This window comes from Nymphalis io, chromosome 9 (assembly GCF_905147045.1).
Source record: "Nymphalis io chromosome 9, ilAglIoxx1.1, whole genome shotgun sequence".
NCBI classification, from domain to species: Eukaryota; Metazoa; Arthropoda; class Insecta; order Lepidoptera; family Nymphalidae; genus Nymphalis; species Nymphalis io.
This window is the reverse complement of record NC_065896.1, coordinates 7,826,239-7,853,797: the sequence shown is the minus strand read 5'-3', so window position 1 is coordinate 7,853,797 and position 27,559 is coordinate 7,826,239. Positions and strand designations below refer to the sequence as shown.

The 27,559-nt window shown below is 31.7% G+C and overlaps 3 protein-coding genes across 4 annotated transcripts; 1 reads left to right on the top strand and 2 right to left on the bottom strand.

The window, feature by feature from the left end:
- Positions 1 to 80: 80 nt before the first annotated feature.
- LOC126770614 (serine-threonine kinase receptor-associated protein) lies at positions 81 to 8,358 on the bottom strand. The gene is made up of 8 exons (XM_050490100.1): positions 8,146 to 8,358; positions 6,665 to 6,799; positions 6,362 to 6,520; positions 6,048 to 6,169; positions 5,304 to 5,385; positions 4,689 to 4,856; positions 1,889 to 2,100; positions 81 to 365 (listed from the first exon to the last, which is right to left on the bottom strand). The coding sequence occupies exons 1-7, from the start codon at positions 8,258 to 8,260 to the stop codon at positions 1,907 to 1,909; spliced, it is 975 nt and encodes a 324-aa protein (XP_050346057.1). The 5' UTR covers positions 8,261 to 8,358; the 3' UTR covers positions 81 to 365; positions 1,889 to 1,906.
- A 301-nt stretch (positions 8,359 to 8,659) lies between these two features.
- LOC126770685 (signal peptidase complex subunit 1) lies at positions 8,660 to 9,081 on the top strand. The gene has a single exon (XM_050490196.1). It carries the CDS (start codon positions 8,737 to 8,739, stop codon positions 9,016 to 9,018), a length of 282 nt encoding a protein of 93 aa, XP_050346153.1. The 5' UTR covers positions 8,660 to 8,736; the 3' UTR covers positions 9,019 to 9,081.
- A 123-nt stretch (positions 9,082 to 9,204) lies between these two features.
- On the bottom strand, positions 9,205 to 25,563 carry LOC126770487 (GPI inositol-deacylase). 2 transcript variants are annotated; one of them, XM_050489882.1, is made up of 17 exons: positions 25,237 to 25,563; positions 25,064 to 25,155; positions 24,861 to 24,991; positions 24,444 to 24,601; positions 21,261 to 21,539; positions 20,810 to 20,980; positions 19,818 to 19,939; positions 18,092 to 18,226; positions 16,581 to 16,737; positions 15,350 to 15,621; positions 15,016 to 15,144; positions 14,195 to 14,416; positions 12,835 to 13,023; positions 12,558 to 12,711; positions 12,110 to 12,420; positions 10,928 to 11,033; positions 9,205 to 10,634 (listed from the first exon to the last, which is right to left on the bottom strand). In XM_050489882.1, exons 1-17 carry the CDS (start codon positions 25,387 to 25,389, stop codon positions 10,131 to 10,133), a joined length of 3,285 nt encoding a protein of 1,094 aa, XP_050345839.1. In that variant the 5' UTR covers positions 25,390 to 25,563; the 3' UTR covers positions 9,205 to 10,130. The 2 variants fall into 2 exon arrangements, with proteins under 2 accessions (XP_050345839.1, XP_050345838.1); XM_050489881.1 differs by having other exon boundaries at positions 9,205 to 10,638; positions 10,932 to 11,033.
- Positions 25,564 to 27,559: the final 1,996 nt, after the last annotated feature.

The following is a 27,559-nucleotide window of genomic DNA, read 5'->3' as shown; positions in this document are numbered from 1 at the left end:
AGTCATGAACAACTTTCAGACGTCAGGAATACGAGGCATATTCTCAGGACTTTAATATAATAAAACAAGTAAAAGTGCAATTATTATTTACAAATCACTTTATTTCGTTTCATAATATTATCAAGTCTATTTAAGTTTCTTTTTACAATAAATACATTGCATTTGAGTATAAAAAAGTAGTGTTGCCGTATAAAATAAACAACACAAACACTGGACAATCGTTAAAGTCTTGATTTATACGTCCCGCACATTTCGTATGTACATCAAACACTTGGCCTGGTGACTATTACCGTCAGGTTCGTGGTCCGTCGTATAAACCACCAAGCGCTCAATTTTGATTGCACATTATCTTCTTCTCTTCACTTCTGAAAGATGTAATAAAAAATATTATATATTGTTATTTTTTTTTTTTTTATAGAATAGGAAGGCGGACGAGCATATGGGCCACCTGATGGTAAGTGGTCACCAACGCTCTTAGACATTGGCATTGTAAGAAATGTCAACCATCGCTTACATATCCAATGCGCCACCAACCTTGGGAACTAAGATTTTATGTCCCTTGTGCCTGTAATTACACTGGCTCACTCACCCTTCAAACCGGAACACAACAATATCAAGTATTGCTGTTTTGCGGTAGAATATCTGATGAGTGGGTGGTACCTACCCAGACGAGCTTGCACAAAGCCCTACCACCAGTGTGTTACTGGTAGTACAAAAGGTCGTATGCGTTTACAAGTTCAAAAAGTCACATGTTACCGTTTTTCATAATTTTTTTAATAATAGAAACAGTTGCAAAATATATTACATTAATTTATATACAAGCTTATTTGTAAAACACGAATAACCTCGCAGTACTATATTACCACCATCATAAGCAACAATTTCTGTTTTATGAATCAATAAATAATTAATATATATTTTCATACAAAATTAAAAATATTTAAATTGATGGAAAAGTACGACAAAACAAAAGTAATAGATAAAAACAATCAAACGAAAATGTGTTTGATAAATAAAATGTCATTCAGACTGACATTCTGTAGGTTAGGATTATCTCACAGATTATCTGAAATGTGTAGAAAGCGCGGGAACTTGTAGCACAGAATTATTATATTATGAATCACATCTCGTCTCATGCTTGACGGTGAAAGAAAACATCGTGAGGAAACCTGCATGTGTCTAATTTCACTGAAATTCTGCCACATGTGTATTCCACCAACCCGCACTGGAGCAGCGTGGTGGAATAAGCTCCAATCCTTCTCCTCAGAAAAGGGAGAGGAGGCATTTAGCCCAGCAGTGGGACATTCACAGGCTGTTACGGAATCACATCACACAAAAGATGTTATATAGCTATCACCTACAAAATACAGACCTAAAAAATGTGAGATATTGTTACAATAAATATTATATTTTGCCTACTTTAGAAAAATCAACCAACAAAATGCTATAGGTGACTTTCAAATCTATCAAAGTCACCTATAGCATTTTGTATGAACAGAACTATAATATAACTGGTGGTTATCTCATTAGTGTCATTAATGGAACTGAAACTTTCTTTTTAATTATTTTGAGTGAAATTCATTATGTTTTAAAAACAACAAAAACAATTCACTCATATTTTACAGAAGGGGTAAAGGTACGAAATCGAACATAAATCATCCAGCGGATAGATATGTTGAAAGAAGATCACAGTGTTAAAATACGAGCAGACCAGCGTTTTCATGTGCTTCGGGTGGTGAAGGAAAACATAATGAGTAAATCTTGAAAATGTCGAGCTAAATTCTGCCATGTGTAAACTTAACAACCCGAATTTGAAAAATGAGGTAGACCAAGCTCTGGTCATTTTCTTCGAGAGAAAATCAGTTTTTGGCAGTCAGTGTACACTCACGGGTAAGTCGAAGTGGTGTCAGTTGGCGGCGACCTCCTTGAAGCCGTTGGCGATGGGCGGGTGCTCGTTGCTGCGGCGCCACAGGCCGTACACGCGGCCCGGCACGGCCTGCCACAGGCGCACCGTGCCGTCCTCCGAGCCCGTCGCGTACAGCTCGCCGTCGGGCGACCAGCGCACGCAGTGCACCGGCCCGAAGTGCCCTTTGTTCGATTCTGAAATCATGCAACGAGACTATTAAAAAACTTTTAGTATCGAGGAAATTAACGCAATTAGTCTTTTAATAGGAAATTAAAACTTTTTTTTATTGATGATTGAAATAGTGAACGTCCGGAGAAAGTCCCATCCTTGATTGCGACATAAACAGAGTATATGTTTTACATTTTTACTTTATTTATTTAAAGTTTTCTTGGTGGTAGGGCTTTGTGCAAACACGTCTGAGTAGAGTAGGTACCATCCACTCATCAGATATTCAACCTCCAAATAGTAAATATTTAATATTGTTGAGTTGAGGGACATAACATCTTAGTTCCCAAGGTTGGTGGAGCGTTGACATGGTACGGAATGATTAATATTTCGTACATCGTCAGTATCCACTTAAGAACAGGTGGACCATTCGCCTACCTAATACAATAAAAAAAACCATTCAACCATTAGTTTTATAACCGTTTCGTTTGTTGATTTTTATGAACATGTATAATATAATATTTACTAATATATTATATGATTTAACCAATGTATATTTAGAGAAATATAATTAAAAGTAAAACAACCAATAAATATCCATCCCTCGAATGCCGGTTGGTGAAATTAGACATGCAGGTTACCTCATGATGTTTTCCTTTACCTTCACACGAAATTAATTATAAACAGCAATTAAGCACATGAAAATTGAGTGATGGTTGCCTGGGTTGGAAGCCGCTATCATCGGTTAACATTCCACCGCTACTAACCACTGGGTTTAGAGTCATTGATTAGAAAGTAAGAAAGAGTAGAAATATAGATTAAAAGTAAAAAAATAACCATTGTATTTAAAGGTAAATTAATTAATAGCAAATACACAGTAAAACAATTGAACTTAAGGTTAATGCTAATCATTATTCGTTTCCTTCCTTCTTAATTAATGAAAAAACGCGACATTATAACAATCTATCTTAACTGTATGTCTATATTTGGTCATGAATCTCAATAACTAACTAGTAAATGTAATCAATTGTAATAACAGGAAATCAATTCGACTTCCTAATGAAATTTCCTTATATTTTTATTTCTATATTAAAACACAAGAAATAATAACATTTTTACATACACCTGACTGTTGAAAAAGGCTTATCCAAGGTTACTGCATGGCTAGTAAATTCATTATTATCATATTAAGGGATTAAAACTAAATATATGTTTTTCCATAAACGATCTTGGTAGCCCAAACACTTCATTCACCTTAAATACACACACATTTCCTTGTAATTTTCATTCTGACACTCGACCTAATTACAACTGCCCCTCTTTAAGCCACGTTAAAACCATCAAGCATCTTGGTATCATAATTGATGAACATTTAAAATGGGATTCTCATATTTCTCTTATTTGTAGTCGTATTAGAAAACTAATTTTTGTTTTCAAAAACCTACGCACAGTGGCTAATTTTTTCTTACTTATTAGAACATACAAAACACTGGGAGAATCACTAATAAGTTATTGCATATGTGCTTGGGGAGGTGTTGCACAAATGCACTTAACCACGCTAGAAAGAGCTCAAAAAGCCTTATTAAAGGTACTTATGGCACTTTCAATTCGCCACTCAACCACATTATTGTATGATACAACTCAAGTTTTGAATGTACGTAAGCTATTCCAAATAACACGAAGATTCCATAGTAGCGAAGGTTTAATAACTCAGATTACTGATAAAAGACTAAATAAATGTCCTGATCCCTTTTTTTAGGTCATGATTTGCCTAAAGATCCTACAATTATCTGGCTCCTAGAATATATAAAATATTACATGCTAAGCTTAACTTTAGGAAATACACAAACAAACAACTAAAGCAAATCATCTTTAAGTACCTTTTCGAACTAAATGACACAAATATAAATAGTTTATTTACACCCTTAAAATTGAATTAAATGCAACACACACTCACCACACACACAAAGACTCACACACGCATACACACACACATTCCCACACACACACACACTCGCGCGTGCGCACACACGTACTCACATTCGCATAAGCATGGACATCATATTTGTTCCATTTTATATTTTTTATTATTTCTCACTTTATACATTTTTTTTTTCATACAAACGGGAGTGGAGGCCTGGTGTCTTGTAGAACAGTTTATCTATTGCAAGCACATTATTTAGCTGATATTTTTAAATGTTATATGTTAATTTGTAAACTTTTTGTGAAGAAATAAATAAAATATTATTATTATATTATAATCTGAAGATAACGAATAAGAGTGAGTTTATTGAATGCCCTGATCGCCCAGTGGCTAGAGCATATGAATTTTATAAAAAAATTACAGGCTCAAGCTCCGGCAAGAACCACTGATTTTTCATGTGCTTAATTTGTGTTTATAATTCATCTCGTGCTCAGAGGTTAAGAAAGAGCTCGTGAGAAAACCTACATATGTCAGTTGTAAACCCAACCTGTATTGAAGCAATATAGCTGAATAAGCTTTCCTCTTAATAGGAGAGGTGCTTACTGGCTACTACTTATATTTGTTAATATATTAAGTACTTATTAGTAAGCATTCAATTTTTTTTTTTGGTTTAAATTTTTTAACTTCGCTTACCAAGTTCAGTGCCAGTATTGTAGTCAAACTTGTACACCTTGAGATCCTCTCCGCCACATACAAAAGTCGCTCGACTTGGAGCCAGTGACGCAGAAAAACATTTAGTTGGCACGGGGAACTCGCGCATCTTACGCATCGTGTCTGACGAGTAGAACGAGACATTTGTACCTGAAATGAAAATATATATATTTATATAAAAAAATCTTATCTATTTGAACTTAAATATCATTTATTAAATACATTTTTTGTTCTCTTATGACCTTTTTATATGGAGTCCACAGACGTGTTGTCCGTGCTTTCTATTATTTGGATTTACGTTATTATCAATATACTTGCATGTTATTATTTCCAGGCATGATGATGCCTGTTGTCACAATTTATATTTAAGAATTATTGACGATTAAATAAATTTTAATTGACCACTTCAACTGCTTCATTGTCCCGGAATGTTGTGTGTGTACCAGTGTTCTTCCTTACTTAATATATAATATAATTTAATTCATATATTTTTAAGCTTTCCCAATTGTTACGCTATGTAACACACTAAAGCATTTTCAAATCGTACTTATAGTTCCTAAAATTAGCATCTTCAAACATACAAGTATAGATTCTCACCGTGTGCTACAGTCAATACAGCTCCATCTCTTGATAATTCTAGGCTGTTAGGTATTGTTGAGAACTCAATTTTATTGACCTCCTGTAAACGAAACATCATTAATATTTCTAGAAAAATATATTCTCTAAATTTTCATTATTTCAGTTTTAATGGTAAAACTTTAATTTTTACATTATGGAATCTGATCTATTCCATACGTCGTATTTTTTGTCGTTTATTTAAATATCTCGTAATATTTCTAAAATATTTCTGCAGGTCCGAATTGCAAAGGCAATAGTTATCTACATAATAAATTTAAAAAATATTTTTTTAATTATTTTAATAAGGTTTGTATTAATACTTATCAAAATAAATAACAAATTATTTTTAATTTGTAACAATTAAACTGAATTTGTCAATAATTATTGCCATTTTAAAAAAAAATAAACTTATTAGAACTATCTATATCTGATTACTAAATGCCACATATCTGTATAGTTCTTTGTATCTGTTATAGCTTTGCCAGTCTTTGAAAGTGCTTCAAAATCACTCAGACCGATAATTTTCACTTCGATTTCTTTGGCATATTTACACTTTATCTCAAAAAATATGCAACGTATTATCATACATATATAAACTAAATGACACAAAAAATCCTTATTAATAAAATAAATTGTCTAAAATCGGAAAAAACAAGCAAAGAAAACAAACTATTTATAATATTTTTATGAAAATTAATTAGTATATTGTTATGGAAATCTCACCTGGCCGCTTGTGCGATCCCAGACGCGCATCGTAAGGTCATCGCTAACACTCACTATACGCGAGTTGTGTAAAAAGACAGCATGCCTTATGCTGTTTGTGTGCGCACTTATTTTTTCAAGGGCTGGAAATTATAACAAAGTTTGATATTTAACCAAAGACAGTTCATTTTTAGTAACGTAAGTTAATCAAATTGCACACATTACAATACAATATAATAACAAACATAAAAGCTCTGAATTGAATTTGAACCTGTGATTTAAAGTTTACTAAGCATTTTGTCACTTTAATTAAAATATAAAAAATATATTCTTACATCCTGCTTCTGGCTTATTAAGATCAAATACTCGTATGATTTTCTCATTGCTAGCAGTGAGCAGTAGAGTGTCATCAGCATTAAAGTTGACGCTTTTCACTATGTGCTCGTGATCAAATGTGTGAACCACTTCACCATATCGTGCGTCCCATAATTTAGCTGTGAAACATATTTATATTATACAAAAATATTGTTCTATGATATAAATGTAATAATAAATATATATTTTGTTATTATTTATTCTAGTTTTGGTAATATTATTTTATTGTAATATATTCTATATTAATTACAAAAAAAAATCACCTGTAAAATCAGCTGCCCCACTAGCAGCTAAATTGGCATTTTCTGTTAAAGCTACTCCCCACACTGCACCTTTGTGGCCCTCAAATGTTCCAATCCAATCTCCAGTCTCACCTTGTCTTAACATAGGCTTGCCATCTACAAAGTAAAAAATTATGTGTAACATATGCATTATGTATAGAGAGTGACTTTGAAATACAAGTGAAGGCAATTTGTTACTATAAGCAAGGTTATTGTGAATAATGGGTCAAGCTAATTATAGGTAATATAACATCAATATTATGATATTGATGTTATAATAAAATCTACATATTTCCTAAAATGATTATTTTTAATTAAGATGAATATTTGGCAATAACGGGCAAAAACAACAAAATAGATGACATATATGAATATTATATATATGAAAGTTACTCTGTCTATTACACTTTCACAGGTAAACCACTGAACTGATGAGATTTGGTGGGAAGCAAACTTGAAGTTCAAGGCTACATGGGCTAATTTTTTATACCAAGCACCTACTGCTACCCATTAATCTGGGGTGAAGCCACAAGCAAAAACTAGTTCAAAATAAAATATAATATAATAAACAATAAGGCTTTCCAGGATATAATCAAAACATTTTATTAAATAATAATATGTTTAAATAAAATAGTAGGGTAATTTTGGATATAAATGGGAAGACATGGAAAAAGAAAATCGCTTTAAACTAGATTCTAATCAGACTATAATACAAGAACTATGAGTAGAAGATATTTTCAAAATTGAATATGTGATGATTCAATTGAGTCCATGATTCATGTTGTATATTCCTTTACATAATTTCAATATGTGTATCTTGTATATAAACTTTATTCATATAAATAACAAGTTGCTACCATCTGTTTTTATCATTAGACTTGTAAGGTCAACCATTGTAACTAGACATGAAATACAATAATTATAGTATTACAAATATTTAAAAGTCTTTCCTTGTATAACACAATGAAAGTTACTAATGTTTACTTAACATTCCATGTAGTAAACAATAATGTCAAGAACCAATTTATACCTTGCAAAAAAACAAGGTGACCCAGAATATATCCAAGAAATGTCAACAAGCTCCACAGGAAAGAAACGAAGGTTCGACCCTAGTTATTTTGTATTTGCAATAAGAATGTGAGTCATGTCCAAGCTACAAGAATAAAAAGCACAACTTGTCTATCAAGGTAAGCTACCCGCCGCGAGGAAATATACGAACGGAACCTCAAGGTACTTCCTGCAAGTCCGGAAAGAGAAGGTCATTATAGCCTTAACAGAAATTACACTTCACGAACAGACTTATACAAAATAAAAAAAGTGAAGGCCTTTCGAATATCTCTTAACGCCTAACATCTGTCACGCGAATCCCAAACATATACGCCCAAACACACTTGCAAGTCTTCCACCTACATATAGGCCAAGGCAAAAGGGCACCCTGAGTGCAAAGTAATAATTAAACTTACCTTTGCAGGCCGAAATCAAAAAATATCCATCTTTTGTAACGTCACTGAAGTCCAAATGTACAACTGGTCTAGTATGGCCACCACATGTGAGAGGAACTTGTTTGAAAGTTGTCATTTTTTGTTTTAAAATTTTTAGTTTGTTGTACTTTTGCAAAATAAAACTAGTTACTTTAAAAATTAACCTAATGAGTCTGATCGTTCTGAATGTTGACAATCGACTGACGGCAAAATGCAGTGTAGTGTTACTACATATCTCTTTATTATTCTCAACATATTGTTGGTATTTTTCTGTTCAAGAACAAATTTTAAATGATAGATTGATGAGATTGATAGATGATATTAATATATTGTTTATTGTAGAAAATTATGTTCATAAGATATTAAGACTAATATTGATATTGAGGCCACACTGAGATTATTTGTTATCTATATTTTTATTTTTCAGTGGGATGTACTCTGTGACTTGACTTATTGACGTGATATTTCATGATAGTAGTAGTACCTACTACCAAGTATTTGTCTACGTCGCCTTGTCAGTTGATCGTTTTTTTTTTCAAGATATAAAACAAATCAATTTTCTAGACATATAAAATGGATATTTTTACGTCTATCCCAACCCATATAGATTATGTTGGACAAGCGAAGGCAGAAAAACTGTATAGAGCTATTATAACATTATTCAGCATCGTCGGATTCATTTGGGGTTATATTGTTCAACAATTCTCTCAATCTGTGTACATTTTGGGAGCAGGATTTATACTAGCTGCGATTTTAACTTTACCACCGTGGCCGATGTACCGCAGAAATCCGCTGAATTGGCAAAATCCTAGGAATACTGATGAAAAATCATCTGGTAAGAAAGGAAAAAAATGAACGAGCATTTATATGACGTGTCGTTGTTATTGATCTTATTTGTAATAAATAAATAGCTTTTAAGGTAAAATTCTTTTATTTTTAAAGACAATTAATATCGGATTATAGTTTAAACAGGAAATTTCGCCTATATCTATATTACTGAACGACTATTAATATTATAAAGAGAAAAGTTTTTTTTTATATTAATTTGTAATGGATATAATTGAAAACTACTTAATTGATTTTAAAAATTCTTTCACTACACACATAGAATATAGTATCAACAAGTAACATAGACATATATTTTCAAAAATATTAAGAGATCCTTATGAAAATTACAATAATGTAACCAGAGATATTCAAATTTTTCTAGAAGTCATTATCTGGCGTGAAATTTGAATACTTTCGTTGATGTCATGATATTACTTATCCAACAAAATAGTTATAATAAAGGTTCCTTTTGTGCATGTAAAATATACAAATCTAACCTTTTGTTTAGATGTAACTACAGGTAAATAAATATTCTTGAAGTAAGAAAAATACCACAGTATGAGTTAACAGTACTATGCTTAAGTCTATTATTTACTAGAAACTGTTATCTTTCAGAAACAGTTGAATACTAGAAGTATGTAATGTTAATAACTTTTTATTATTTAAAATGTTCTATAAAAAATATAGTGGCCCATGGTCTGATGTGTTATTTGTACTATATAAATAAAGAGTATTCTCATATTTGTCAGTGACTTTCAACAAACACTTCCGGAGACGTAATGTATACTAAGACAGATAATTGTACAACCAGGACTATGTTGGGTCAGGCCACTGTTTTAAAATATTGGCACAAAAAATAGGCCATTATTATACAAAATTACATATTTTTTGAGATGTTTACAATATTCTTAAACAAGTTTTTGTTTGCTGCGGATAAAATGCATACATAAGACATCTACTAGTACTGACTACACTTTTTTTTTCAATTATTAATTCTTATATGGTACACTGGTAAAATATTGTTGGACTAGTTACATTAATATCTCTATTAAAATAGTCAATACATTAAAATATCTTTGTCAACATTCTACAACATATATACAAATAATAAATTCCAAAAATAAATGGACTTTGATTAATTATTGTTCCAAATTGTTATTGAAACTAAGCTTCTCTCTGAGATTTTTGAATATATTGTAAATCTTATTTTCGTTGGGCACATCACGTTCAGTGGCATTTTCTTCATTTTCATTGGCTTTTTCGTCGGCAACATTTTCATTGGCTTTTTCGTCAGCAACATTTTCATTGGCTTTTTCGTCAGCAACATTTTCATTGGCTTTTTCGTCAGTAACATTTTCATTTATTGGCCCTGTATCACAATTAAATTTTGTTTCGTCATTTTTATTTTTGGTTTCCAGATCCATTTTATTAGCTGTCTTATCATCATCATCCTTACTAACTCCTCTTTTCATGTTCTGTTCAGATATTACTTGGGCTAAATCTTCTTTACCACACCATTGATGTATTGTAATGACCGTAAACATAAATGTAACAGCATAGTTGACAATTGTAAGAGAAAATGGCCCAAAGGCTAAAATCATGATTGCCACGATGTAGAGCATATGACCCACACTTTCATAATGCTTCCTAAAAAATAAAGAAAGAAAAATGACATTTTATTCAACCAGTAATAAACTATTATTAAATAATATATATATTCTTTATTTATTTGATCTTTTTATATTATAAAGTTTATATTGTATTGGACTATTTATATCACAAATTTGGTTGCAAGAGTAAATAGCATTTTTTAATATAATTATTTTAAAGTAAAATGGTTTGCACGATACATTACTGTAATTTCAAAAATGTTAAATATTGTTTTTACATTTATAGAACAAATACAGTTAATACTACAAAATAAATTTAAATATACTAACAAAAACTTCTTGGGAGTATCCATCTGCCAAACAATAGCTGAACATGCTGACATGATGAAACCGGTGTAGTAGGATGTATCTGGTTTCAAAACCGTATCATACCTAAAAAAAGTATTTATATTAACACAATAATATCATTTTAGTTCATAGCGATAATTTTGTGAATATAAAACTGGTACCTAGGTGTAATTAGGTTTTCAATTAAAGAGCAATAATGGAGTTTTGTAGTTCTTATATATACTAAAATATTTTAAGTAAATATATAAGTAGTATATACCAAATATTTTATTTGAATATGTCGTTGACCTTGATCGTTTCGCCGTTACCGAAAATCATGCCGCGCAGAAAACTCACCCCCTTTGCCCTTTTTTAAGCGATACAGGGGATACATCTAGTTTCGATTTCGTAAAAAATATATATATAAAAACATATTCTGTAGAAATAACCGAATATTTCCCTCATATTGTGTTAATTATTTATGTAAATAAAACAAAAAAAAACTTGACATATGACTAAAACAATAGTAATAAACTTCTCCTTCAGAGGGTACTTTGCATAATTATTAACTATTACAAAGATTTTTTTAACCGAGAGAAATAAATTATATATATGTGGTTAACATATATTTTTTAAACTTCTCCTGTAACGATTACCCAGCAAAAAGAGAATCAATTATTAATGTAATACAAATTTAGCCCTTTTACATATAAACTTACTACGTCTTAAAGGAAATGTAGGGCGGAGTTAGATGTAATCAACTACTTCTGTAATCATTAATTTTGATTATAGTAATCAAGATTACAGATAATTGGTTGTTTTTTACGAAATATGTACATGAATTTTGCTTTTCTGCTGAGTTTAATATTTTCAATTAGAAATATTATAAACGAAAGTTATAATATTAATAATCTTTAATCTTAAGTGTGTAGCCGGACGCACGTTAAGTGTGCTGGAGATAAGATATGACCGGCCGGCGCGGGGATGCACGGAACGGTACGATACGGGCAGTACTTCTCAGAATCTATCCAAAAATAGTATTTGATTACAGATTAATAATAATCACAATTGCCCAAGTCTGGCGTAGGGTCAATGTGTTTAATCTGTAAAGCTTGGAATTTAGAATTAATATTGCTTGCTGATTTTTGATTATTAAAAAAAAACTTATAACTTATATTTACTTGAAGTTTCGTGCCCATGTCAATAAAGCCGGTAAATTAATAAGAGTCACTGCCATCCACATGAAAAATAGCATAATGTGAAAGTTTATACTATTCAAGTCATTAATATGCTTCCATTCTTCTAATAGCTTTGCTTTTTTATCTTCTGTAGACTCGGGCTCTTTCACTTTGCCTTTATCATTTGACGATGGACCTGTTGTTGTGGTAACTTCAGTTTCTTTGGCTTTAAACATACGACAGATCCTGCTGGCTGCTTTAGACATCAGTATATAAACGTAATCTTCAAGATATTCTTCGAGCATTTTAGATATCTAAAAGAAATAAACTATTATTACTGTACCTCAAATAATAGAAAGTATAAATATACCATAATTATGTGATGTTAACAATTTAATATAATGTTTAATTTTTAAGAAAATTTTGCATTGTAAGAAGTTCGATAACTGACCAAAAATGCATAGAATGCACCACCAACAGCCAAAGATGCAGCACCACAAGAAAGAGGCACAGCACAAATGAGAGCAGTAGTCATGATCATTGGCACTTTTTGTAGCCCCTCTGATATCCTCTCAGCTAGCCCTGTACCACCACGCCATACAATCCTAAAAAATAAAAGGTACAACATAAAATATAAAAAAAAATGTATTAACCTACTGTATTTAATCTACAGTTATAAATTAACTGAAATAATACAGAATACATTTTTAGAATATTATTTTACAAACCTAAATAGGAGTCGGTGAGCCAACTGCGATGAAAATAACATTACAAACAGTACTACAAAACCAAGAACATTTAATATTCCCAAAGCAGTCATATAAGTTGGCAACACTAGGAGAGATCGAGTGAAATTTAGTACTTCAAGATTATTCCAACTGGCATTCTCGAATAGAAATGATACAAACGGCACGGCCCTGGAACAAGATTCACATTTAAATTCCTATAAATTAAAAATGTTTAAACAATAACATTTTCGTAAACTAATTTAAAAAATTACTACAAAAAACACAAGCGAATCGCTACAAAACGAAAATTGAACTTAGCGTTATGTCATATACAAAGAATTTTGTACTTTTAAATTTTACTCATTGTGCTTAATGATACCTCATTTAACCTAGCGGTTTTATGCGATTAATGAAAGTGGTTTTACTTATCTTAAGAATAACAATAATGGCGTCACAAATTTTAATACCATATGTAAATAATGAATGAATAAATAATAAAGTAATGTATGAAACCATCCAGGAATCTGACTGAGCACGCACTAAAGGTAAAAGCCAATAATAACAATTAAGGACTAGTTACCCTACTTTCAATCTATTTTCTATACCGATGAATATTTAAAGTAACACATTTAGGACTGATATATCTTTTACAACTTATACTAAAATAAATTAAAAATTTACAAAATATTTATTATTCTCATAAGAATTAAATTCACGTATATGAGAATTGAATATTTAAAATGGACACCTATTATTTGTGAGAGAACAAAAGAATACATTTCTTATAATCTTAAAAAGTTAAACTATAATCGAAAATATATAATTGCAAAATAAATTATTATATGTATATGAGTAGTTCTTATAGCATCGTAACAACTTCGGGTAATTGAATGGCGGTGCTCAATAATGTAAGATAAAGTACACTAGTAAGTCGTAACAAGATATGAATTATGTAGGTGTCTATATATAAAATAAAGAAATTTATCTCTAAAAAAAATTAATTTTGTTGCCAGGCAACATCAAAATCATTAAATCCGGGTAAGCACCACTGAATTTTCAAGAGCTTAATTTGTGTCTATTATTCATATCGTGCTCACCGGTGAAAGAAAACTTCGTGAGGAAACCTGTACATGGCCCCGAGGAAAATCGGTCACGTGTATCCAATATAACCAACCAGCATTAGAGCGTGGTAGAGTAAGCTCTAAACCACCTCCTCAAAAAGTTAGATTTGCCTTACACCAGCAGTGAGACATTTAATAGCTGCTGCTTAAATGCTGCCTGTTAGTTTTGCAGCGGCGAGTTTTTCAGGACATTTAAAATCAATGTGTAAACAATCTTTAATTGTTTAAAATAAACTTACATCACCGACACACCAACAAATCTTCCAAAGACCAATACGTAATACGGTTGCACACCTTCACTCATGAAAGCACTGTGTATCGTTATACATGTGCCACGTTCTTTCAAGCTCTGCAAATTACTTCTAGCTGCGAGTAAAACTATAGCCACTACGTAGGGAACTAACACTGGAGTGTAGTTACGTGCGAGTTGTGCCAAGCGATAGTACCACGAGTTTGAGACACTGAAAAAAAATGTTATAAATGAATAGTAGAAAAAAGAACATATAAATAGTTCTCTCGATGTGTTACCATGTACAATAATGTCCATGCCATGTACTATAATGTCCATGCCATGTACTTATAATGTCCATGCCATGTACAATAATGTCCATTCCATGTACTATAATGTCCATGCCATGTACTATAATGTCCATGCCATGTACTATAATGTCCATGCCATGTATTATAATGTCCATGCCATGTACTTATAATGTCCATGCCATGTACTATAATGTCCATGCCATGTACTATAATGTCCATGCCATGTCCAAAAGGTTCATTTTCGTGTGACATGGCATGGCAGAGATTTTGTCGTGACAATGTCCTATGAACGGTAACGATTCTGGTTCTACAATTTGACCTCGGACTTCATTGAGAAACATAAAAGTTTGCGAATTGAATTATAATGTGAAGCCATCTTAATGGAATTTTCAAAACACCAGACATAAATAAATTTATTCGATACACCTTGGGTTGTGATAAATAATGCAGGACGGATCGTTCTTTATAAGTATTCCATCAAATACAGCATCCATTGCAACAAGGTTGTAAAGGTACTTACGTAATCTTAAATTGGCATTTTGGATCTAATAGAAGAGTAATCTTAACCCTTTCTGTGTTTGGACATTCTGTTGTTACATTGGGGTTGTTTTTGAATATGCGTAATTTCATGGGCGTATTTTTCAAATGCCTGTAAGAAAATTGTTACATAGTTTAAAATAAACACGGGTATCACGGGGGTTTCAGCGGAGACAAGAGTTCCACATAATCCTAATGGGGTACCAAGATCCTTGGGGGGCCCGGGTACTAATTTTTTCGATTTCGATTTTTAAATATGTCTGCATAAAATGTTTAAAAAAAATTCACGTTATAAATAATAATTTAAAATAACTTACGTAAAATAATGATACGATTCATGATTCTTCGCCCATGGTACGTGTAACTCAGCAGTCACGTGGTATTGTGTCGCTTGACAGCTGCTTGTCGGCTCAACATATAACAAATACGCTTGGTGGACATAATTCAAATCAGACAGAATCAATTCGTAATATAAACTATTCGGTTCCGTTTCATCTACTGCGACACGTGAACCGAATGATATATCTGCGGGTAGTTTAACGTATATTTCTCTCGATGCGTGATCGTTTACATCGACATTGAGTACTATCTGTGAAAATATCGTAACATTTTTAATTAAAATATATACAAATGCAGTGGAGTACACGTGACAGTAATACCTGTCTGTATAACCTTTTTGCATCTTAAAAATTATTATCAAAAGTTACGAATAGTACTATGGCTTTCAAATTTGACTTTAAAGTGCATTTTCCCCATCCAATGAACATCCAAGGCCGCAGATCCGGAGTTCCTGGGTTCAATTCCTAAGTCGGGCCAGTAAAAAGTTATTGGGTTTTTCTGTCAGAAAATTCTCAGTAGCAGCCCGGAGTCTGGAGGTTGGAAGTGTGTTCACTCCCGTGCCTCGGAAAGCACGTAAAGCCGTTGGTCCTACGCCTGAACTCTTTCCGGTCATGTCGAATTGCCGTCCCATCGGATTATGACAGCTAGAGAGTGCACCTGTGTTTGTACACAAACTTGTCCACTATAATATCTCCTGCGCAATTAGCTAATCTCTCTTGAGATTGGCCGCCGTGGCCGAAATCGGTCTGGAGGACATTATTATTATTTTTTATTTAGTAAAAAGGCGAACGTAAACATTGGCACTGTAAGAAATATTTACCATTCTTTACATTGCTAATGAACCACTAATCTTGGAAATTAAGATGTTGTCTATGTAAATACACTGGTTCGCTCACTTTTCAAACCGGAACACAAAAATACTAAGTATTGATGTTTAGCGGTAGAATATCTGATGGTACCTACCCAGACGGGCTTGCAAAAAACCAATTGAAGTGATCATATAAAGGCTCAAAAGGTCAATATGTGTCTAACTTTAATCCACCCTTAATATTTTATCATCTTTATAATCTATTATGGAATATGTAGAAGGAATATAGTACTAATTGTAATAACATAAAATAAACATCACTATTGGGTTTAAAAAAAACCTACGTAAATTCGGTAAATTTCCTAACAAATACATTTTTAACTATTGATAAAAGAACCTACCGGCTTTTTAGTCGGAGACACTTTGACAACAACGTGCGTCCAGTCCGGTTTCACTTCCATCAGTCTATGTAAATGTATCGTGGCCAGCTTCCTCTTGCCGAAGTTAGTAGCTGCACCGGTCCAGCGACTCAGTTCGCTCAGCGAGGTTGCTTCTTTGCTATAAATTGAAACCAGATAGTTATAACTGGAGACTCATTTATATGAGTTATTATATCCACAACCTTGTGACCTTTAATTTTTTTTTTAATTATTTCTTATCTTAATTTACATAAAGTCCGAACTGAAATACCTGGTTTGTATTTTATTACATCTCTATACCAATACATATCAATACTTACTAATATTATAAATGAGGAAGGTTTAGATAAGAGTTCTATCTAACGCTTTCACGGTTAAACCACTGAACCGATTTTGAAGAAATTTGGTATGGAGCAAGCTTGAACTACAAGGAAGGCTACTTTATGTAATACCCGCCCTTGTCCCCTTTCGCGCGAGCAAAGACGTAGGTGTAAACTAGTTCTGTATATATCAATATACATTATATATAAATTTAATCTAATGTTAGGGTCATTTACCCTTATACATTTAAAGGTTAATTTTGTGATTTAGTGATAAGTATAAAATACTTTTATTGATGTTTCTTCCACGTGTACACTAAATATAAACGTATTAATAGTGAATGTGACGAAAATAAACGAATTCTTATTTATCACGTCACCTTCACGCTGGAGGAATGCTATCAACGGGAAACGATTCTTTCATTTACATTTCGACAATATATGTCACCATTCTTAGCATCGCAAATCGCTTAATTTTAATATTATATTATTATTATTTTTTGTTAAGTTTAATTTTAATGTAGTTACCAAGTAATTTTAATATTTTTTAACTCTCATATAAGAATGTAATGTCCACATCGACAAGACTCAATTGTAAATATTTTGGTTTAATGTATTACTGTTTGTTATTGTTGATTATATACTGGTAGTCAGTTTTGTAAATATAAAAAAGTGAAAGATTAAAGTCGATTGACTTCAACATTCAATATGAACATTCGACTGGATAATGTCGGTTAAAATAGATAATTTATAACATTGCTGAATTCAAAACATTTTGAAAACATTTATTTATTACCAAAAAATAAATGTCACCTATGAGACAAGCATACCGGAAATGTAAGTGTTGATCTCATTTTGTGTAGGTAATGATTGCAAGTTTAGTCATTCTTGTCAATCATAATTAAATAATTGCTCCAATATGAAACAACAATACAGAAAGATTCCTTTAATTAAATAATCAAAGACATTAGGACGATCGCATAGACAATTACAACTTTTTAACTAGTTAGACATATTTGTAAGAATTATGTATTCGAATAAAATTACAAAACATGACACCGATATTAAACTTTTGTTAAAACTCAAATGTTCAAATTTTAATAGGTCCCTTTTCTAATTTTAAATTAAATAGAATTTATCTTTACCATAGATAAATCTCTTGTAATTTCTTACCAGTATCTGTGTGAATTGTATACATTCTTCGCGTTGCATCCAAATATCCAATCTTTATCGTCCACATTCACAGATTCGACTGCTACAAATCTATTTTGAGGGTAACTTATGAGTCTTATCATCAGGTGCGTTGTCCTATAAAGAATAAATAATAAATATTTCATTTTTACATAGCCTGAAAGTTAAAAATTGTCTATACACGTAAGATCTGGAATATCCTCCCGACCTCCGTTTATCCCACCACCTATAATATCGGTACCTTCAAGTCTAGAGTGAATAGGTATCTTCTAGGCAAGCGCGCTCCATCTCAGACTGTATCATCACTTTCCATCAGGCGTGATAACAGTCAAGCGCTACCTTATATATTAAAATAAAAATGTAACTCCATTGTAAACACATAAGGTAATATATAACTAAAAACTACTAAAAAATAGAAAACTATATTGATGTAGTTTTTAGTTCCACTTTTATTACAATAATATATTAAATTAATTAGTAATATTTTGATATGTTGTACTATTAAAATTACTAACATAAACGACACGGGCTTAACCAGGAAACCGCTGAGATGGAATCCCAGTGAAAATCTGAACATATCGTTAAATCGGAATGATCAAATATTACATAATAATATAATTTTTAGTATCACTAGTAAAACCATGTGCCCCCGCCGCGTCTGTCTGTGTGAACGCGATTAACTCAAAAACTACCTAACGAATTTTCATACGGTTTCCACTAATGGACGTAGTGATTCATGAGAAAGATTTGCGTATAAAATTAATATTTGATATAAAATTGCTGTCACCCGATTTCATCGATTGGTATACTTGAAATAGAAAAGCCACACTGGATATATGTGGAGAGTAGACTGGGGTGGGTAAATCTCCATCTAGAGCCATAAACACTATAAAAAATAGACTACCGTCAATGTGTCAACCTGTTGTGACTAGGTATGACAACCAGAAGGTCTTTGCCTAATTTATCCTTCAAATCGGAACACGGAGGTAGTTTTTCTACCTAACGAATTTTCATACGGTTACCACTAATGGACGTAGTGATTCATGAGAAAGATTTGGGTATAAAATTAATTAATATTTTTTGTAAATTAGCTGACATATGGCGATGACAATCATTGAATATGTTGGAAAAATCCAGAACCTCGACTCGACTGGAGATTTAATGGTGTACCCCGTGTAATACAATAGAGTTACATGTTTTACGTCATTAAGGTTTCGTTAGAGCCCTTATTCTATCCGTGCGAACCTTGGACGAATAGCTAGTTCATCATTTCAACTACAAGCTACATCTGACGTATGTAGTTTGTAAAATATAGTCTCGTTACTCCATTGACTTAAGAAAATACGTTAATGACGATGACGTAGCAGTCCTTGGTGTAATAATAATTATTACGAAGTCTGGAGAAATGCCAGCTATATTTGTTAGCACACGTACTCACCGATATAAATATAACAAATAAATTTCTCTCGTATAATGCAATCATTTTATGATCAATATTAAATTTTACTATCAAATTTTATCGTATCTTGACACAAATTTTGCTGAAACACTTATATGAAGATAAAAATAGCGATCAACTATAATTACTCGCTACTTTTTTTTATCAAATAAACATTTCTCCAGTTACCATTGTTAGATAAAAAATATAGGTTATTGAAATATATATATACAATGAGAAACATAACGTGAAAGAAGTTATATAAGTTACCTTTCGATCTCCGGCCGTGTTATTTGATAAACACGTCTATTATCTTCGTACCAAAACGAATCAGCTTGCATAATCATGTTGGGTCGTATTATTCCTGGATTTAGTGTCATTGATCGATTCGCCTATGAAGACAATAAATATGTATAAAATTGGTGTAACCCGATTTCATCGATGGGTATACTTGAAATAGGAAAGCCACACTGGGCATATGTGGATAGTAGACTGGGGTGGATAAATCTCCATCTAGAGCCATAAACACTATAAAAAATAGACTACCGTCAATGTGTCAACCTGTTGTGACTAGGTATGACAATAGGAAGGTCTTTGCACTAATTTATCCTTCAAATCGGAACACAGCATAAAATGTGATTGTTGATTGATGATGTTTGAAAGTAGAACTGCTAAATAATAATAGTGTGACAAACACATTATACGCGCTAACCTACCTGATATATTAATATTTTACATACAATTATTAATAATTATAATATATATATATAACATATTATTATCATTTAGTTAGTTTATTTACTTGTTATGCTTTTACGTCTAAGCTACTCAACAAATCATCATGAATTTATGTATATAACAGTACAGTAACAGCCTGTTAATGTCCCACTGCTGGGCTAAGGCCTCCTCTCCCTTTTTGAGGAGAAGGTTTAGAGCTTATTCCACCACGCTGCTCTAATGCGGGTTGGTAGAATACACATGTGACATAATTTCAATGAAATTAGACACATGCAGGTTTCCTCACGATGTTTTCCTTCACCGTCAAGCACGACATCTCGTGCTTGACGGCTCGTACAATATAATTCATCAATTATAATCACAAATTAAGCACATGAAAATTCAGTTGTGCTTACCCGGGTTTGAACCCACGATCATCGGTTAAGATTCACGCGTTCTAACCACTAGGCCATCTCGGCTTTTATTATGTATACAAGGATACAGATAAATACATAGGATACGGGAATTAGTATGGAATAAAATACCTCAAAATATTGCTTAGCACTAGCTGCTATTATCCGACCATTTTCCGTAATTTGTGTAGTATGTTGATCGATTATATTGAAGAGGAAACGGTTAATGACCATCACCAGCTGCTTACACCACACCATGCTGACATGATCTGGTGATGTCCATACACCAGGAATAGCAGTAGCCTATTAAAATCAAACAATATTTTCATTATTCATGATACTCAACAATCTACAATTGGTTGTTGTTTTTGATAACGGATTAAACAACCTTAAATTTGATTGTAAATAGAAATTGTTTAGCGAATGATTAGTTAAACAATGCTGTCTTCTTCATTCGAATGTCAAATCAATAATGTCAGAAAGAGATAAAACAGTGTTTAACTAAACAAAGCACTTCAATCTTCAATGCATCTGCAAATCAATATACATGATAATTTTTTTAATTAATTATTTAATGAAGTACCAAAGCAGTAGTGTGGCTGTGTAGGGAAGAGGTCAGGCCGGATGGAACCAATACATCACGTGGTCCACTTCCAATGCTTATTAAAAACTTTTTTTCCTCTATCTCCTTATCTTTTTCGACATTAGTTTTCCATTCATAGTCCATAATTGTATAATATTCATTTATTTCTAAATCAACGTTAATAACAGGAGCTTCAAGAGGCGTTGCCAATGTTATTGCAACATTAGTTGTATTGATTGTACTCGGATGTGCCATAAGACGTTTAGCAATAAGTCCTCCCTAAAATAACAAAATTTATTACAATCTTTTGAAAGAACATTAATACGAAGAAATGCAGGATAAATTATTAACACTTTCACTGCCAAGCTCAGTTATTAAAACTACGCCCCAAAATAATTTTCAAATGTACATTTTCGAGTACATCAAAGCCATAAACGTGTAACGGTCGGGCGATGCCACTGTGTCCGAAACCAGGTTCCCGCACCAACGAGTAGGGTTGTCAAAATTATTGCTAGAATTTTATTCTGTTATTGATTGATATAATATATGATATTAAAAAGCATAGATATGTTATACTCTAAAAAAATAAATGAAAAAAAAATCTGTGACAGCACACATACGCATTGTTGAACATTACTTATATTTCACTAATGTAACTAGTGCGTATTTAAACTAGTACAAAAAAAAAGACAGCTAGTAAATAAAAGTAATTTATACGTAGATCAAGGTTCCCTACGCCGACTATACCCGGACCTAAGGCGGAAAAATTGCTGACATTTTGTTTTAAGTCGCATCTACTGTGAAACCACGTATCGACGTTTAAAAACAAAAATAAATGTATCCATAGCATGTAGCAAAAAATTTACCAGTATGACAATTCCGATTACTAAAAAATTCAACTCAGTAGGAAAAAAGCCAAGGTATAATATATGTAAATTTAAATATGTCAAGTTAGTCGATATTGATATGTCGAAACTAGAAAATTATTTCCATATAGTTATCGAATTGATACATCTCTTTGAGAGTGTTGTGAGTAACTCGCGTGTTCCTTACACGCCCACGATGACATGTCTACGCTTTTTCTACATGTAACGTCTGGCATTATTGTATTATTTTTTTCGTGTTGCACATATTTTATAAATTAGGTTATTTGTAAATATAATTATCAATATATATATAACATATATATATATATATCATTATCAAGTTTTTGTATCAAAAACACGTAGCATTACGAGTATAAATCAAAGAAATGTAAACATAACACATTTCTAACTTTAATAAAAAAAAATCAATCAAGAAAATTTTATATTTTCTATTTCTAATCTGACAATTCTTGAAAATTTTATATAGTTATACATAAAATATATTATATTTTAACTTTGAACTAGAAAATTAAATAAAATATTAACAATTTTGCTTAATACCCCTTTCAGTGGCGTAGGAAGGTGGAAGGCGAAGGGTGTGGTCCGCATCGGGCGGCATTTCAAAGATGGCGGTAAAAAAAAATGTTTACCAATACGCGTACGCAATATTATCAATGAATTTCTATTTGTTTTTTTTACAAATATGTTATTTCATATGCCAATGTAATTGTAATTTTCACTTATCAGGTTAATTTTTTTTAATAATAATAATCTTTTCACAATGCCCCATATTTATTATAATCAATTGCAAAAATAAGAGGGCGGCAAATATGAGGCCGTAGCAAAGGTCATAGTCTCCCGGTGCACTTGCACCGGGTGCACCTTTGCTACGCAACTTCCCCCACCCCTATCAAGGTATTGGCTGGCACTGTGAATTCAATCAATAAACTTTATGCTATTCAATGATATTATACATATTTTTCAGACAACGGTAGTAAAAAGGCAATCAAGTTAGGAAAAGTTATTGTACACAAAAATAAAACATGATAGAAATTAAAATATATTTATTTTGTATAATGTAGACAAGTCTTTTAGTATTTAAAAAAAAAAGTTTATTATGTAAATTGAAAGATACCTACAAATTTCTATTGCTTTTTGATAGCATCCAATCTAATTCTTCTTTGTTGCCGTACTATTGCGATCCAATCTTGAAAGCTGACTTCATTATTCGAAAACCTTATATGTAAATATAAAAAATATAGGGAACTAATTTAAAAAATCATGTATATTCAGCCATCAGATAACAAAGAGCAAATCAAGTCCACAACTGATTTCCTCTTTTTTATCTACGATAACGCATCTTCTGCACGTTATAACCTGTTTCGATGTCTTTAGAAAAAAAAAACTGTTTTTAAATATAAATACACAAATAATTATGCGATACTTACGTGTGATATGAGATCCCTTTTGTTTTATTTATTTTGACGTCATATTTGGTACAGTTTTTGTATACACAGGACGGCATTTTATTATTAATATTATTTATATTATTTTATTGTTTATCACACTTGTCGCCTTGCTTGATACGGATTGAACTAAAAGCGTCTATTTAAGTTGTCAAATTGCGCGCGCTAGTAAATATATGCTTATTTTTACATGTATCATTGGTTATTTTATTGTTAAAAAATTTATTAATAACATGGTAACTACATCGTCCTTTGTTTAACTATTTAATTCGCAATGCTGGATAAAATTATAAATATTTAATATGAGGTTTATTTAATTACACTCATAAAAAAATATGGTATACATACTTTTTTTTGATAAAAACTAAAAATTATTAAATTTGAGGCACAAACAATTACCGGTAAATGTTTTTTTAATATATATTATTATGTAGTAGGATACATCTAATTATTTTATTCTCATTTATTGTGTGAAATAAACTAAAAAAAACATTTAAAGTTAACCGAAAACATTTTAATTAGCATTACCTTGTCATATCTGTAGTTGATTCGGAACCGGAATTGTAGTCGAGAACCATAGTAAAATATGTTTGTGTATAGATTTGGCAAGACGGCAGTGAAAGTATTAAGAAAACTATAGATAAAGAAGATTACACATAAAATTGACAAAATAAATAAATACTTTTCGCAGTGTGATTTGTCATATTGATTCACAAAGTCTAAGAATTAGAAAGAGGTTAATATAATTAAGACGAAGATAAATATACATAAAAACCATTAATAATATTATAAAAACATTATTAAAAAACAAATTTTTAGTCAGTTTAAGAAAGTAATGATAATACGCTTACCATGGAATGTCCAATAAGTATTATCGAAGTAGGAACTGACTTTGTAAATCCATTGCTTTTGTAAAGACTCAAAATTTTTGATACACAAGCAGCAGCAAACTCTGTTTGGCTTTGTAGTACACCACCATACAAACCCGAGAGCTCTTCATTATAACTTACTAAAAAAATATAAAAATACCTAAGTTTTTGTAACATTAGAAACAACTTTGTATGGATACAATATGTGGTATATAATATAGAATCACACAAGTTTATTTTGCAATAAATATATTTTACGAAACAATCACTTATTGAAAATTTTAAAAAGATTTTTCCCTAAATTAATCATATTGATATCAATGTATGTTTATAAATCTATAATTTTAAAAACTTATTAAATAGAACATGTATCTATGTACTAGTCCTTTGTTTACTTACTAGTAAAATAATCAAAATGGTATTCATATTTCGATGATAATGCTTTCCTCAGAGCTACAGATGCCAAAGATCTAGCCTGCATGTGACTGCCTGAATTTCCTGGCAGGAAAAGTACAGGTATACCATCAAACCTGAAAGAAAAATAAGTTTTTAAGAAAAGAGATTGAGAATTTCTGTTAACATATTTCACACATTTCTCTTACCACATTTTTCTAGCTCTCTCCGTGAATCTTCCCTCGCTGTATGCATAAAGTCCATATTGTGGAAATATTTTGTTTTCATCCAGAGCTATACGCTAAAAATATACAACATTTAATTTTTACAATACCAAAAATCAATCATTTAATGAAAACATTAAAAATTAAAATAAACTTACCACAAACTGAGGATACTCAAACATATATGTCATAGCACAATAATTATTTTTGTCACTAAAATAAATATTTAATATACCGAAAAGATAAAAAACAACGAAAATTAAAGATATCACCTGGAAACCGTTTACACCATTAATATTAAAAAGCCTCATTTTTATTACGTTTATCGTAGGGATAGGGAATGAATACGTATTTTGATATTATTTGGAAACTAAAGTCAATGAAAATAAATTATTACACATTTCGTTTTGCGACAATCAATTAATTATTGAAATTCAGATTCAGACATGAACATAATAACAATTCACGTCAACTGTGAACTGATCGACTGACACAATTTTATACTATTTGCTCAATCAATAAATTCTATGAGTGTTGCCAGACGTTTGAAATTATCAGTCGTACGATAGGTAAATAAAAACTTATTTAAAAAAAGTACATTCTTATAAACTTTATATTATTGGTTCTACAATGTTCTCAGTTTCCAAGAGCATATAAATAAGAATACGTAATCCATATTACCTCTATATAGAGTTTTACTGTTCAAATTCAAGCATTTCATTTGTCTGTAAAAATTACATCCATTTCGTTTGATATTTTGTTTTGCCAAAAGTTTATCGTCCACTGTTATTAATCGGTATCTATCCCGGTTTTGGCAAATATGAAGAAACATGTACGATATCTGTTTTATCTTTTGATCGTACATGCATATAACGCCGTACATCTGGTAACAGACCACTCCCCAGTAGAAAGACGTCAAATGCGCTGTGTGTGGTGCGCAACCACATATCAATCGATACATTTGCACTGATATAACTCACTGTTCGAATCAACTCACTCATCCATTTCCAGACATTAAAGCTATGGTGATGCAATCTATTTTGAAATTTAATGCTTTAAAAAAATAGTTCATAATAATATATTTTCATAAAATTGACTATGCAGTTAAATTGGAAAATTATCCAAAACCTCAAGCTATAAAAATATGGAATAACATTCCATCGGTAAACAAAATTTGTCATTCGTAATAAAATTTCGTCATATTAGCAGAGCCGTAGCGTCCGTCCTTGATATCTTTCACTCATTACATACTATATAGTTATTATAAATATGGATATATGGATATTATATAGTTTTCTTTTTCTCACAAATACAATAATGTTATGAAAAATGTTGTTCAGTTCCGCTTTATAAAGTCACTCTACATCCTATATTATAGCATTTATCACGGGGAATGTTCTGAGGAATTCTTTGGATTAGTCTTGGTCGCTGAATTTCACCACTGGACATCAGTCCAGAATTCCGAATTCCATCCTCACCACCCGACATCATCGACATCGACAGACATCGAGGTGCAATGTCTGGAAATCCACAACAGCGCGATTTTTAAGCCATTTCCTGCTTCGCACAACCACTCTGTAGAACCAGCTTTCGCCGACAACTTTTCCAAACCGATATGACATAGAAACCTTCAAGAAAAAAGCGTACTCATTCCTTAAATGGCGGTAACGCACCTGCAAGCCCGCGGGTGTTGCAGATGTCCATGGGCGGTGGTAGTCACTTTCCATCAGGTAAGCCTCCTGTTCGCTTGCTTAACCCCGGGGCTTACATAAAAATGTTGGTTTTACGTTATTGGAGTAGCATAGTTTGTTATAAATAAATATACTATAATAAATAATATATACAAGAAAGTATAATTAAACATTATTTTTACACTGCTAGATTTAAAAAAGGCGATCTAGTTATTGTGTTAACAAATATTTACAAATGTATCTGAGTCTACTGTAACGCGAATTTTGAGGCAAGAAAGAGAATCCAGTACGTCTTCAAATTAAGGAAGACCATCAAAAGAACTCCTGGAAAAAAGCGGCCGAAAGGGGAGGAAAAGAGGAGGACTTTAATATTTCTGCCATTCCTCAAAAAATGATGTCATTTTGCGCTGTTAGAAAAGAAATCCTACATTAAGTAAATTTTTTATTAAACTGCGGGATGACTTACATTTTCAAGATGAACGTATGACACGATGGAAAATTATAAAGACTCTCGGATATAAATATAAATATATGCCTAACAAAAAGAAAAATTTTAATAGATAGTAGATTTCTCCATTATATAGCCGCCTGAAGATTTAATTTTCTTAATAAAATTAAAAAGTTCTGAGAAGATTGGCGGACTATAAATATTTACTTAGATATAAAAGTTAGTTAGAAACATATTTCATAATTCTTATTCTTTCATAATTCTTCCTTTGGGGTTAAAAAGTGCTGGCAATTGTAGTTTGAGGAAGGTGTTTTGGTCCGAGAATATGGTACAGTTAGACGA